We start from the raw sequence: 12,650 nt of genomic DNA on the forward strand, positions 1-12,650 counted from the left end.
AGTGTTTATAACGTACACCATCCATATATGTGCATTAACCGTGTACGTGCCTACAATATCCCTTCAGATGCCTACATGGTTAGCGCGTGCACTAATTGTAGGCGAGTTAAAAACGCTAACAGGGCCCTCAGTTAAACTATCATTTAAAAAAAAACACCTAGCATCCATTCAAAAAGGCAAATAGGGCTGGCTTAACCATTGATCAGAAGAGGCTGTTGCCTACGGAGTCAGCTACTGGAGGGGGCGGCAAAAAGCAGCTGTGGTCAAAGCAAAATAGCGCTGCGTATGCCTTGTAGCGCTATAGAAATGTTAAATAGTAGTAGTAGTAGATCCTGACAGTGACACAAACTCTAAGAGTCATCAGAGCATACACTTACCTGCAGAGAAGGCAAGCAATTTTCAAATATTCTTGTTAATTCAGGCAAATGGCTTTTAGAAAACTGCCCTCAATAGGAAACAAAGTTTTTATCAGGATCATATCGGAAGGTGTGGGTTTGGACAATTATGATTTGTTGAATTATCAAAATCTCAGAGAAAGGGAAAGAGGATGGGATTTGATATATCACCTTTCTGTGGTTACAATCATAGCGGTTTACATATTATATACAGCCACTTATTTTGTACTAAGAGCAATGGAAGGTAAAGCGACTTGCCCAGTCACAAGGAGCTACAATGGGAACTGAACCTGGTTCTCCTTATTATCAGGCCACTGCATTAACCATTAGGCTACTCCTTCTCCAAGGGACCAAAAGTTGCTTTAGGAAGGTGGGCACAGGGCTGCCGAGAGGAGGGGGCGGGGGGGGGGGGGGGCAAAATTCCCTAGGCCTGGCCTCCAAGGGGGGCCCAGCACTGGGGTCTGTCTCTCTCCTGCTCCTGTCGGGATCCGGGTGATTGTGTTAACACGATAACCTGGTCCCGGCACACAGGAGCGGGGGGGAGAGAGACAGACCCCAGCGCTGGGCCCCCCTTGGAGGCCAAGGAGGAACAGAAGCACTGAAGGTAGGGGGCAGTGGTGGCCTGAGCGAGCAAGGGGCGGCAGCGTCCCAAGTGGGGGAGCAACACCTGTGTCCAGAGTGGGGGGGGGGGGCAGCTGTGGCGGCCCTGCCCTGGGCCCGGCTTGTCTATCAGCCGCCCTGGTTGAGGAAGGTGCAAAGCTTCAGGTTAACCTATAGTGCCTACTACCCTTGCAACACTCTGAAGGCAATTGCACCTAACTAAATGGTAGGACAGCTGCTATGAATGTTGTCTGCCATATGATTAAGGTCTAGCATTGGTTTGCTTCTTTCTTCTCATAGTTTTATTCAGCTTACCCTTTGTATCTGCAACCATTTTCTGCCACATATACTACTACGGCCTTCTGACGATGACTTTAGTCATATAACCAACCATACATTTCCACAGCCCGGTCGCCATGATGTCCTCATCCCACACCACTACTGCTCTAGTTCTGATGACAGAGAAGTAGAATTGTAAATCTTACCTAAAGCTGTTGTACAGTTGTCTGCTGTATCACCATCTCCGCATAAGGGAACCACTGTTGTACTAAAAGCAATTTGGAACAGATAAAATCCTAAGGGGAAAAAAAAGTATGAACCGTTAAAAAAAAAAATGGCTAATCTTACTTGCTATTCATTGGGATTAACATTTGATATTTTTTCACTACAGTCTTCAATACGTCATGGTATTAAGTACAATGTACAGACTGTCACTGTTGACAGTCATACTTATGTTTATTAAGAGCTTGCTATATCACCTTTCAATGAGGGATAGCAAGGCAGTTAATGTAATACCTGTAGAGGAGGAGTGGAACTACAACTCCCTGATCAGAAAGTAAAAAGAAGTAGAGCAGCAGAGAGTACGGAGGGGGAGCTTATCACTGCTACCCACCGAGAGGTCTACCCACTGCCAACTTATGGAAAGCCTAAGTGAATGTTCAAAGAGGTCAAGGAGGGAGCAATGCAGAAAAAAATCCAAGTGCTATATGGACTTGAGACAAGAGCAATAGACAGGAGGAGTGGAAAGTGGTGTTCAGAGGAGGAACACAGAGTGAGAAGGCGTGTACGGGGAAGTCAGGGAGGATAAGTAAGATGGAATACCTGAGTGCAGAACCTCAAGGGATAGTGTTAGTATCTTGTGTTGAATTCTATAAGTCATAGTCGTGTTGGGCCATGTATGGGGTAACATGGTCATGAAGAGCATATGCGAGGGATCTAATTGAAATATTTTGAACAGACTGTAGCCTTATTAAGGAGAGAAGAGGAAAACCCAGCATAAGTGATGTTATTAAACTAAACTACAGTAGTCTTACCAGGATGGTACAAGAGAATATAGAAGGGCTGCACATGTGGCTTCATCAAGATAACTACAAACAGACTGGATGTAGTGTAGAGCCAGAAAACTAGACCTAACCACTGAGGTCACTGGGAGGTTGAAGGACAGCTAAGAGTTGAAGATTATCCAAGGTACTTGGAGAAATCCACCAGGGTTAGTGGGGTATCATGTACTGTTGGAGTAAGACATAGGTGCAGGGGCTGACCAGTAATTTGTAAAGCCATGGATTTCAAGGGGTTAAGAAGAAGAAGAGAGGAAAATCAGGTGTCAGAATCTAAACAAGTTTGAAAAACAGACAAGTCAGGGTTATAAGGATCTTGAGTAGAGACCAAAAGAATATTGTCAGCATAGAAATATGTTTTAATGGACCACTCTTGGACTGACATAGCAAGAGGTCTAAGGAATATATTAAAGAGAAGAGGTGACAAAACTGAGCCCTGAGGGGAACACCACATGGTAATGGAAGAGAGGCAGAAGTAGTGGAGAATAGTGGCACAGTCAAAGCCCAATCAGCAAGAAAAAGAAGTGAACCACCTGTAGACTAAACCTATGGCTAAGAGTCTGGAAAGCAAGAGACAGTGGTGAACAAGGTCAAAGTCTGCAGTTATATCTATGGATATCACAGATATCACAAATGCAGCCTCACCACAGTCTAAAATAGAGTGTAGATCATTCGGAGTGTAGATCATGCCTCTCAACATACACTCCTGAATCCATGAGCTCAGCTACCACATAACATTTGGCCCAGAGCCAAGCTTAACTGATGCTCTTCCACCCACATCACAAAGAGGGCCATAATCGAATGGGGCTGACCATCTATAAGGGCGGCCATCTCTAATGCCGGCCCCGTCAAGCGGCGTACCCGACTGTATTATTGAAACAAGATGGCCAGCCATCTTTCATTTCGATAATACGGTCGGGGCCAGCCAAATCTCAACATTTGGCCTGCCCTTAGAGATCGCCGGCGTTAGAGATGGTCGCCATTGGTTTTTGCCGATAATGGAAACTAATGGTGGCCATCTCAAACCCGGCCAAATCCAAGGCATTTGGTCGTGGGAGGAGCCAGCAATTTTAGTACACTGGTCCCCCTCACATACCAGGACACCAACCGGGCACCCTAGGGGGCACTGCAGTGGACTTCACAAATTGATCCCAGGTACATAGCTCCCTTACCTTGTGTGCTGAGCCCCCCAAATCCCCCCAAAACCCATTACCCACACTGTACACCACTATCATAGCCCTTAGGGAGGAAGGGGGGCACCTACATGTGGGTACAGTGGGTTTGGGGGGGGGGTTGGAGGGCTCCCATTTACCACCACAAGTGTAACAGGTGTGTGTGTGGGGGGGATGGGCCTGGGTCCACCTGCCTGAAGTGCACTGCACCCACTAAAACTGCTCCAGGGACCTGCATACTGCTGTCATGGAGCTGGGTATAACATTTGAGGCTGGCAAAAAATGTTTAATTTTTTTTTTGGGTGGGAGGGGGTTGGTGACCACTGGGGGAGTAAGGGGAGGTCATCCCCCATTCCCTCCAGTGGTCATCTGGTCAATTGGGGCACCTTTTTGAGGCTTGGTCGTGTACAAAAAGGGACCAAGTAAAGTCGGCCAAATGCTCGTCAGGGCCAGCTTTCTTTTTTTCCCTTATCGGCCGAAGCCGGCTATCTCTTAACCACACCCCCGTCCCGCCTTCGGTACACTGCCAACACGCCCCCTTGAACTTTTGCCGGCTCTGCGACGGAAAGCAGTTGAAGCCGGCCAAAATTGGCTTTCGATTATACCGATTTGGCTGGCTTTAGGAGAAGGCCATAAGCAGGAAAGTCTCCCCAATCAAATTCCAGAAGATTACTTCACAAAAGTACATTTGTACAACATCTTCAATATTCTCAAATAAAAATCACCTTTCCCTACTGGCACTATGGTAAATGCAATGAAAATTTAAAATAAATAAATAAATAAATAAAAAACCCTTATGATCAAATGCAAAGACAAGAAAAAAATATTGGGATTAACAATCTGTGATGTTTTACAGGAAACTTGAATCATTTGTGTGTCACTCTAAGCCAGGGATTCATGGATTGCAAGTGGGTTTCTAATGAGCTTCACTACTAGATGTAGACAAATGAGACCCACAGAGGAGCCAACATTCTAAACTGATTTGGGGTGTCAAACACAATTGTTAACCCTTCCTGGGCACAATGAAGGAGCTTGCACAATATACTGGGGGTGTTCAGCAGCCAGACAACTGGCTCCTAACGCTAAGCATGGATTATGGTCATTCACGCTCCTCTACCAAGGAACACTGCTTTAAAACCATAAATGCAGTAGTCATATTCCCCAGGATTTTATAAAAGGTTCCCTCTAAGTTGGGTGCCCAAAGTTGGCCATATATCCCAGATACAGGCAGAAACTAATTTATTAGGTGCCACCAATCAATTATTGGACTTTATGAGTTGTGTGCGCATCTACCCTAGACCTTATTTTATATCACGGGTGCCTACATTTCATGGGGGTCTTTTTACAAAGCAGGGATGGGGTAACGCGAGGGTAGCATGCACCAAATCAGCGCTACCGCCCGGTGGCAATTCCAAAAGTTGCCGCTCACTGGTTCCCAGGGTACAAAATAATTTCTATTTTCTACCACGGGGGTGTTCCTGGTGGTAATTGTAGTGCACTCACATTGGCACGCACTGCATGATTACCATGTGGGTGGCACTAAGGGCTCAGGCAGTATAATAGCCACCCACTACCTTTAATTATAGCGCATGGCCATTTACTGCCTAATTAAAAAACAGCTTTTTTTACTAGTCGTGGTATAAAATGGCCCAGCATGCACCAAACACACGCGCCCACACTACTGCAGGCCACTTTTTACTGCAGCTTAGTAAAAGGACTCCATAGTATGCAACTCAAAGGGGTTGTGACCATGGGAGGGGCATGGGCAGGTCAGGGGTGTTCCTAGAAATTAGGTGCAATGTTATAGAATACTTGGATTTCCGTGCTCAACTGCCATCAATTGGGTGTGAGAATTCACATCAGGTTTCAGCAGGTATAAGTTCTTGTGCCACAGTTGGGCGTGGGAATCCTCTCTACAAAGGTTCTATAAAAATTCTATAAAGGTTGCTTAGCACTAAGAGACCCTTATAGAATTGGTGCTTAGGACTAGATTCTATACATGGAGCAAAAAAAAAAAAAAGCACTATTGTATACACCAGTTTGGCATGCTTTATAGAAGTGCTTATGCCCAGGGGTCGTGCGTAAATTTAGGCACCACCATTTGCGCCAACAAAACAGTGGTGCAAACGCCCGCACCTAAGTTTACACGTGGAACCCCCCACATTCTATAATTAGAAACATAGAAACATGACGGCAGATAAAGGCCATATGACCCATCCAGTCTGCCCATCCTCTGTAATCCCCAATTCTTCCTGTTCCTAAGCGATCCCACATGCTTATCCCATGCCTTTTTAAATTCTGGAACAGTCCTCGACTCCACCACCTCCACCAGGAGGCCATTCCACGCCTCCCCTTCTTTAGGTTATTTCTAAGCCTATTCCCTCTTAACTTTGTCGTATGCCCCCTCATTCCAGAGCTCTCCTTCATTTGAAAAAGGCTCTCTTCCTGTACATAAATGCCCTTGAGATATTTAAACGTTTCTATCATGTCTCCTCTCTCCCTCCCACACATAACTCAGAAACATGTCTCCGAAATGCCCATGTCCCTTCCATTTCCATGCCCCCTTTTTTGGGTAGCTTGTAAGATTTAGGTACAGATCCTACACCTATATTTATATGCGTAAGTTCTAATTAGTGCCAATAACTGCTTGTTAAAAGGCCAATTATTGACACTAATTGCCTTATGTAATTAAATTGCATGCACAATTGAATTCAGGGGTTAGTGTTGATGTTAACGGTGTCTAACTTTGGGTGGCAATTACTGAATCGGGCCCATTTTGTATTAATAACCAACATGAACTAAAGAAGACAGCCTCTTAATTTGCTTTTGATCTATAAAGCAAATCTCATATTAATTTGACTAAAAGATCAAATGTTCCATAATATAAAAAAATGTAGGGAGTTTCATTGTGCTAATAAAAAGGTAGCAGTCTTGTGTGAGGAACTTCTATGAGTGAAGTGTTGCTTTCTGCAGCCAGACTAACCAGCCTTTCATGTTTTTTAAATACCTAAAGCTCAAAGAGTGGAATAATTGCCATTTAAGTGCTGGAAGCTTGGTTCCAGTCTGTATCAGGGCACAGAAGAAATACCTGCAATTGTTATTTAATTGATAGACTCTGGGTGTGCCACTCATAGCCAGGTTATCCCAGACTTTGGTCCACCCTTGGGCACAGAGCAGTAATCTTCAGATACTTTGGAGCACAGGTAAACTGTTCCTGCCATTTCATAACAAACTCTTGGGCTAGCCTTATTGTTTTAAAACTTGTGCCATTATCTTGGTCATAAAAAAATAGATTGGGGAGAAGGCAGGAAAGGAAGAAAAGTGACGCTGTGAAAACATGCAACAAAACATTACTATAAAGGATTTTAAAAAAAGTCTTAGCAATCGATAAGCCAAGAATTAATACTTGAGCAAACATGCCAACAGGTCTATAAAAAGAATACAGCCTAATGTAACTGGACCACTTTGCATAAGATCTGGCCTTCGACCTTCAGCTATTACATCACACTCTACACACCTAGCTGAAATACCAAGACAGAGAGAGAAAGAGTTACTGGTAATTGGATTATTCACAAGTAGAACAGCTCTAGAGTATCATTAAGGAATAAAATTACTCCCAAATTTTGAATATATTGGGAAGGTTACCTTGGGCACTTTGATGGGAGAAGTTGATGTTCCTATAGCTGGGAGAGTATCAGGGTTATGATTTAGGTTGGTAGGGTAGAGAGCTTTTGGGGGGAGGGGGAAGAGAGGGTTAATAACCTTTATTTTAGTTGTTGGTTAAACTTTGATTAAAAATTGAGGGGTTCTTTTACCAAGCTGCGGTAAATGATTTTGACGTGCGCCGAGGCCCCCTTTTTATCGCAGTGGGTAAAAGGCTCTTTTTTTTTTTTTTAAGAAATGGCCGTGCGGCAAGTGAGGCAAATGAAGCACTTGCCATTCGACCATTTCGGGGTGGACGTACCGCCACCCAGGGATTCCGTGATACCCCAGTAGTAACCGGTAGCCCACGGCACTGGAAGTGGCATGTGCTGGGGGTAGAAACTACCAACAGGCGGCTGCAGTAGCCCGCAATGGGCTTACCGTCACTTCGTAAAAGAATTAATGGAGGGGCTATAAGAGTTCAGGCTCTAAGAATTCAGGCCCTTTCTGACAACTTTTTGTTAAAGGAGAAATGTACTTAAGGCTGGGGTTGGTCATTGAGGTTGAGGGAGAGACAGAAGGAAAGAGTGGAAAGGGTTTACTGATGATTTTATTCAACATTATGGTCTTCGATCTGCTGGTTGTTGATTTTTATACTTAACTAATTTGTGAGTCATTCCAGACAGTTATACTTTATGCATTGGGAGGGTGTGGGATTGGGGGGGGGGCAGGGAGGATGAGTGGGTGAGTGTATACAAGTGTAAATGTTTTCCTCTTTGCATGGTTGGATACAGATTTGCTCCTAATGTTAACTGTGTTTTTCTGTTTCTCTATCAGTCATTTTGGTGCTCATTTGTACTGTGACAATTTTTCAATAAATAGTGAAACACTAAGCAATAAAATTACTCTTTATGCAAGCTCCTTTACTTCACACAATATCCTCATGATTAACTCCCTGATAAGGTATATAGGGGGTCCTTTTATTAAGGTGCGCTGAAAAATGGCCTACAGTAGTGTAGGTGCATGTTTTGGGGGCGCACAGATTCATTTTTCAGCACACCGGCAAAAAATGCCTTTTTAAAAATTTTTTGCCAAAAATAGAAGTGCGGCAACGTCCAATTTGGGTCCAAGACCTTTCCGCCAACCATTGACCTAGCAGTAAGTCTCATGCAGTAACCAGGCGGTAATGACTTATGTGTGTCAAATGCCACGGTGCGTGTCCGATACGCGCATCAGAAAATAAAAATTATTTTTCAGACACGCGTATCGGACGTGCGGAAAAAAATGAAGTTACCGCAAGAGCCACGCAGTAGCCGGGTGGTAACTGCATTTTGCCGCATGTTGGGCATGCGCAGACGCTTATGCGGCTTAGTAAAAGGGCCCCTAAATAAAAATATGAATTTTACAAGGAAATTGAGTGTGCGCTTAATTATCTTCGGGAACATAATAAATAAAATGGTTTTGTGTCACTTAAAGCCAAATACCTGACTGAAATAAATTTCATAATGAGATATTCAGTAATTCCATGCATTATTCTGGGTTTCTTAGTATACTGAAACTTAATCGAGACGTGTGCCAAAAGGTGGTACAGCACTTCTGCCATTTCATAATTGCTGCTGAAGTTCCTACTCATTCCTCACAGCAAGTGTAAGCCCTTACTCTCAGATTCTATATAAGGTGTGGCGAGTAGCACGCATTAAATTGGGTGCATGCCCAATTTATGTGTGCTACTTAATTGAGTAACGAGCTAGTCATAATTGGCCAATAACCAATTATCATCACTAATTGGCAATTGGAATTTACCCGTGCTTCTTTTTAAGCATATTCTATAAAAAAAAGGCACACGTAAATTCAATGTGCGTAGCTGAAAACGGGGTGTGGCCACGTGAGGCATGTGGACGTGTCAGGGCAATACTCAAATATATGCGCATTGCTATAGAATTTGGGGGCACACCCCTACATTTAGGCACAGGTAATTACAACAGGTTTTCAGTGGCGTAAATGGCCACACCTAAATGTAGGCGCATTCACCGGCCCTATGTGCTATTCTATACACTGCGCTTAACTTTACACATGTTATATAGACTAGCACCAAGTGCTTTTTTCAGCCGCGTCTAGGTTTTAGATGCCATTTACAGAATCTGACCCTTAACATAGTTAGCACATGCTAATGGGCTACCACAGAATGCGTTAAAGCATTTTGTGGTATTCTGGCTGTTTGTGCATGGTAACTCGTAGGTTCCCTATTGTTAAAAAATATTCTTAGAACAGGATGTGTAATGGTTGGAGTGTGGGCATTCTCGCATTATTCAGCTAGTGCACTACGATTAGCCTTCACTAACTGGATAATAAAGTGTTAATGAAGGAGCACTTTGTATCTCCAAAATAGAAGATGGTAAGTGTTACTGCATTATTTTTTTTGCAGGCACCACGTGCTAATGCCGAACATTAGAGCATGACCTGCAAAAATAACAAAAACAAAAAAAAGCTTTGGGGCCCTTTTACTAAGCTGCGTAAGCGTCTACACGCGTCCAACGTGTGCCAAAATGGAGTTACCGTCCGGCTACCGCATGGCTCTTGCGGTAATTTTTCAATTTTGGCGTGCGTCCGATAATGTCCAAAATAATTTTTTTTTTCGGATGCGCGCATTGGACGCACACCAAGTGGCATTTGATGCACGTAGGTCATTACCACGCAGTTACCATGTGAAACTTTACCGCTCTGTCAATGGCTGGTGGAAAGGTCTCAGACCCAAAATGGATACGCACCAATTTTGATTTTGCTGCATGTCCATTTTCGCCAAAAATTTTAAAAAGGCCTTTTTTACAGGTGCGCTGAAAAATGGACCTGCATGTGCCCAAAACCCACGCCTACACTACCGCAGGCCATTTTTCAGCACACCTTACTAAAAGCACACCTTAGTGTGTGGGAAAATCCCACATTAGAATATGCTAAACCCAGATTACTGTAGCAAAAGCGCCTGTTAACTTGTTAATTAATGCATTATATTTTGCATGCATTAAATTTAAGGTGTGATAATAAATGCACTTCCGTAGTACCTTATTTGCTTAGGGCTTCTTTTACAAAGCTGTGCTAGTGATTCTTGTGCAGCAACAAGAGGAAGCCCACAGGAATGGAATAGGCTTCCTCTCATTTGCCTCACTGAGAATCGGTAACGCTGCTTTGTAAAAAAGACGCCCTTAGGGCCAAATTCTATAAATTGTGCCTTAAAAATCAATGCTGAAAACCCACATGCTCAGTGAGATTCTACAAACTACGCCTAAAGGTAGGCGTAGTTTATAGAACATGCTCACGTGCCATTCTTGCGACTAAAATTTAGGTGTACCCCTTTAGATCACTTAAAACCATGCCTAAATACCTGCGCCTAACTTAGACCCAGGTCAGGTGTATTCCATAATAGGGTGCATAGTTTTCTGAAATACCCAGAACCCACCCATTCCACGCCCATGGCCACACCCACTTTGTGCACATTAGAATTTGCGCACACCACGCTATAGAATACACCTAGTCAATTAGTGCTACTAATTGGTTAAGTACCAATTATTGGTGCTAATTGGCTTGTTAATCAATTAAGTTGTACACACAATTTGGCCAAGCCGCCAAATTAGCACGCACAACTTAAGGCGCCATACATAGAATTTGGGCATTAGAAGTAGTAGTAGTAGTAATGTATTACGCAGGAAGCATGAACTATTTTCCATTACTGTTAGCTTTTGGTGCCTTTTCTTGCTTTTTCAGAGAGACTGTGTTCTATAATAATGTCAGGATTTTTGCTATAAATATTACATTGGACCAGGGGCGTAGCCAGACCTCAGCTGGAGGGGGGTCCAGAGCCCAAGGTGGGAGGGCACAGTTTAGGCCGCCAGCCACTTTGGACCCCCCCCCCAGCCGCCGACTGGTACCTTTGCTGGCGGGGTCCCCAACCCCCGCCAGCCGAAGTCTTCTTCAGCTCCAGTCAACTCCGGCGCCTTCGCTGATGATCCGTTTCCGACTCCTGACTCCTGTGTGCATGTCCTGCACGGGGTTACATATAGGACATGCACGTAGGATGTCAGGAGTCAGAAACAGATCAGCGAAGGCACCGGAGTTGACCGGCGCTGAAGAAGACTTCGGCTGGTGGGGGTTGGGGACCCCCACCAGCAAAGGTACCTGGCGGCGGCGGGTACAAAGTAGAGGGGGCCAGGGCTTAATCTGTGGGGGCCCATGCCCCTGTGGCCCCACCTACCTACACCCCTGCAATTGGACTAGATTCCTGGTTAACCTGAATTTTGTGGGCAGATGTTCCTGATAGGCCTCCTTAAAAAAAAACAACTACCATATGTTCAGATCAGAGTCCCACATCTTCATATCAGATTCACACTGCCCACTTCATACATTATTAACTACCAAATTTCCCTAGAATTAAGACCACTAAGTGGCGCATGCACATACACCTGCAACTAAAATGCCCATGCCTGAAAGCTGAACTGCCACTCATAAACAGAGGCGTCCATATTGAAAATGATTTCACCAAACAGGAGAGGTTCCTACCCATTTAAATCGTGCCATCTGGCCCAATTACTAATAATCGGTGACATTTAACTGGACAATGCAACTGAGTATTAGCTCTGACCGCCATGGCACTCTCCAGTTAGGGCTGGTGCAGAGTCTCAGCAGTTAAACCAGATAACTTAGGGCAACAAACAGGACAGCCTAAATTAACAGCGTAGTTATCGGAGTACTGCAGTACCGGGTAATCTCCGGCAGCAGCCCTAGAGCCATATAGTCTGTGCCATTACTTGGATACATGCCAGCACTGAATATTCAGCCATAATTCAGCTGGTGGCAGTCAGCATTTAAAGAATTCTGACCACCACTGGCTGAATATTGACTGGATATCTACTCTAGTACAAAATGAACAAAGGCATAAATCTATTTGTGCACCTTAGCATGTTCTGAGACTAACGTTTTGTTCAACTATTTTTATTATAGAAAGTAAAACAATGATCCGGTGGTTCAAGCTCTTTCTAGTCATTTGCTAATTTCTTTTATGAGTTTTAGTTGATGTTTTTCAGATTTTGAATTTTTTTTCCACTTTGTGCATTCTTTACAAACATTATGGACCACGCTATTTGCAGGGCTATTTACTAAGCTGCGTTGTTTAGTGGGTCTTTTACTAATGTGCTAGCGTTTTTAGCTCACACTAAAAATCAACTGGTGCTAAACGCTGAGATGCCCATAGGAATATAATGAGCATCTCAGTGTTTAGCTCCACATTAACCCCCCCCCCCCCCCCCCCCCCCCCCAGATTCTATATATGGCTCTGAGATTTTGCTGCCGATTAGAGATCCATGTGCAAATTATCAATAATTAGGTCCTAACAATTATTGATGCAAATTGGCAGCCATTAGCATTTGTACATACTTCTAGATTCATGCTTTTCTATATGGCATGACAACTTACTGCTCTCACACCTAACTCAATAGGGGGATGGCCATGGGAGG

General features: G+C 44.0%; 1 protein-coding gene across 1 annotated transcript in view; it reads right to left on the reverse strand.

The window, feature by feature from the left end:
• The window catches only part of EREG (epiregulin), a 51,831-nt gene that overhangs the window by 17,448 nt on the left and 21,733 nt on the right, over positions 1-12,650 (reverse strand). The window contains exon 2 of the mRNA XM_030192487.1: positions 1,481-1,570. Coding sequence (XP_030048347.1) covers positions 1,481-1,570 — 90 coding nt within the window. The remainder of the gene's footprint in view (positions 1-1,480; positions 1,571-12,650) is intronic.

The sequence above is a fragment of the Microcaecilia unicolor genome, chromosome 2, assembly GCF_901765095.1.
Source record: "Microcaecilia unicolor chromosome 2, aMicUni1.1, whole genome shotgun sequence".
Taxonomy (NCBI): domain Eukaryota; kingdom Metazoa; phylum Chordata; class Amphibia; order Gymnophiona; family Siphonopidae; genus Microcaecilia; species Microcaecilia unicolor.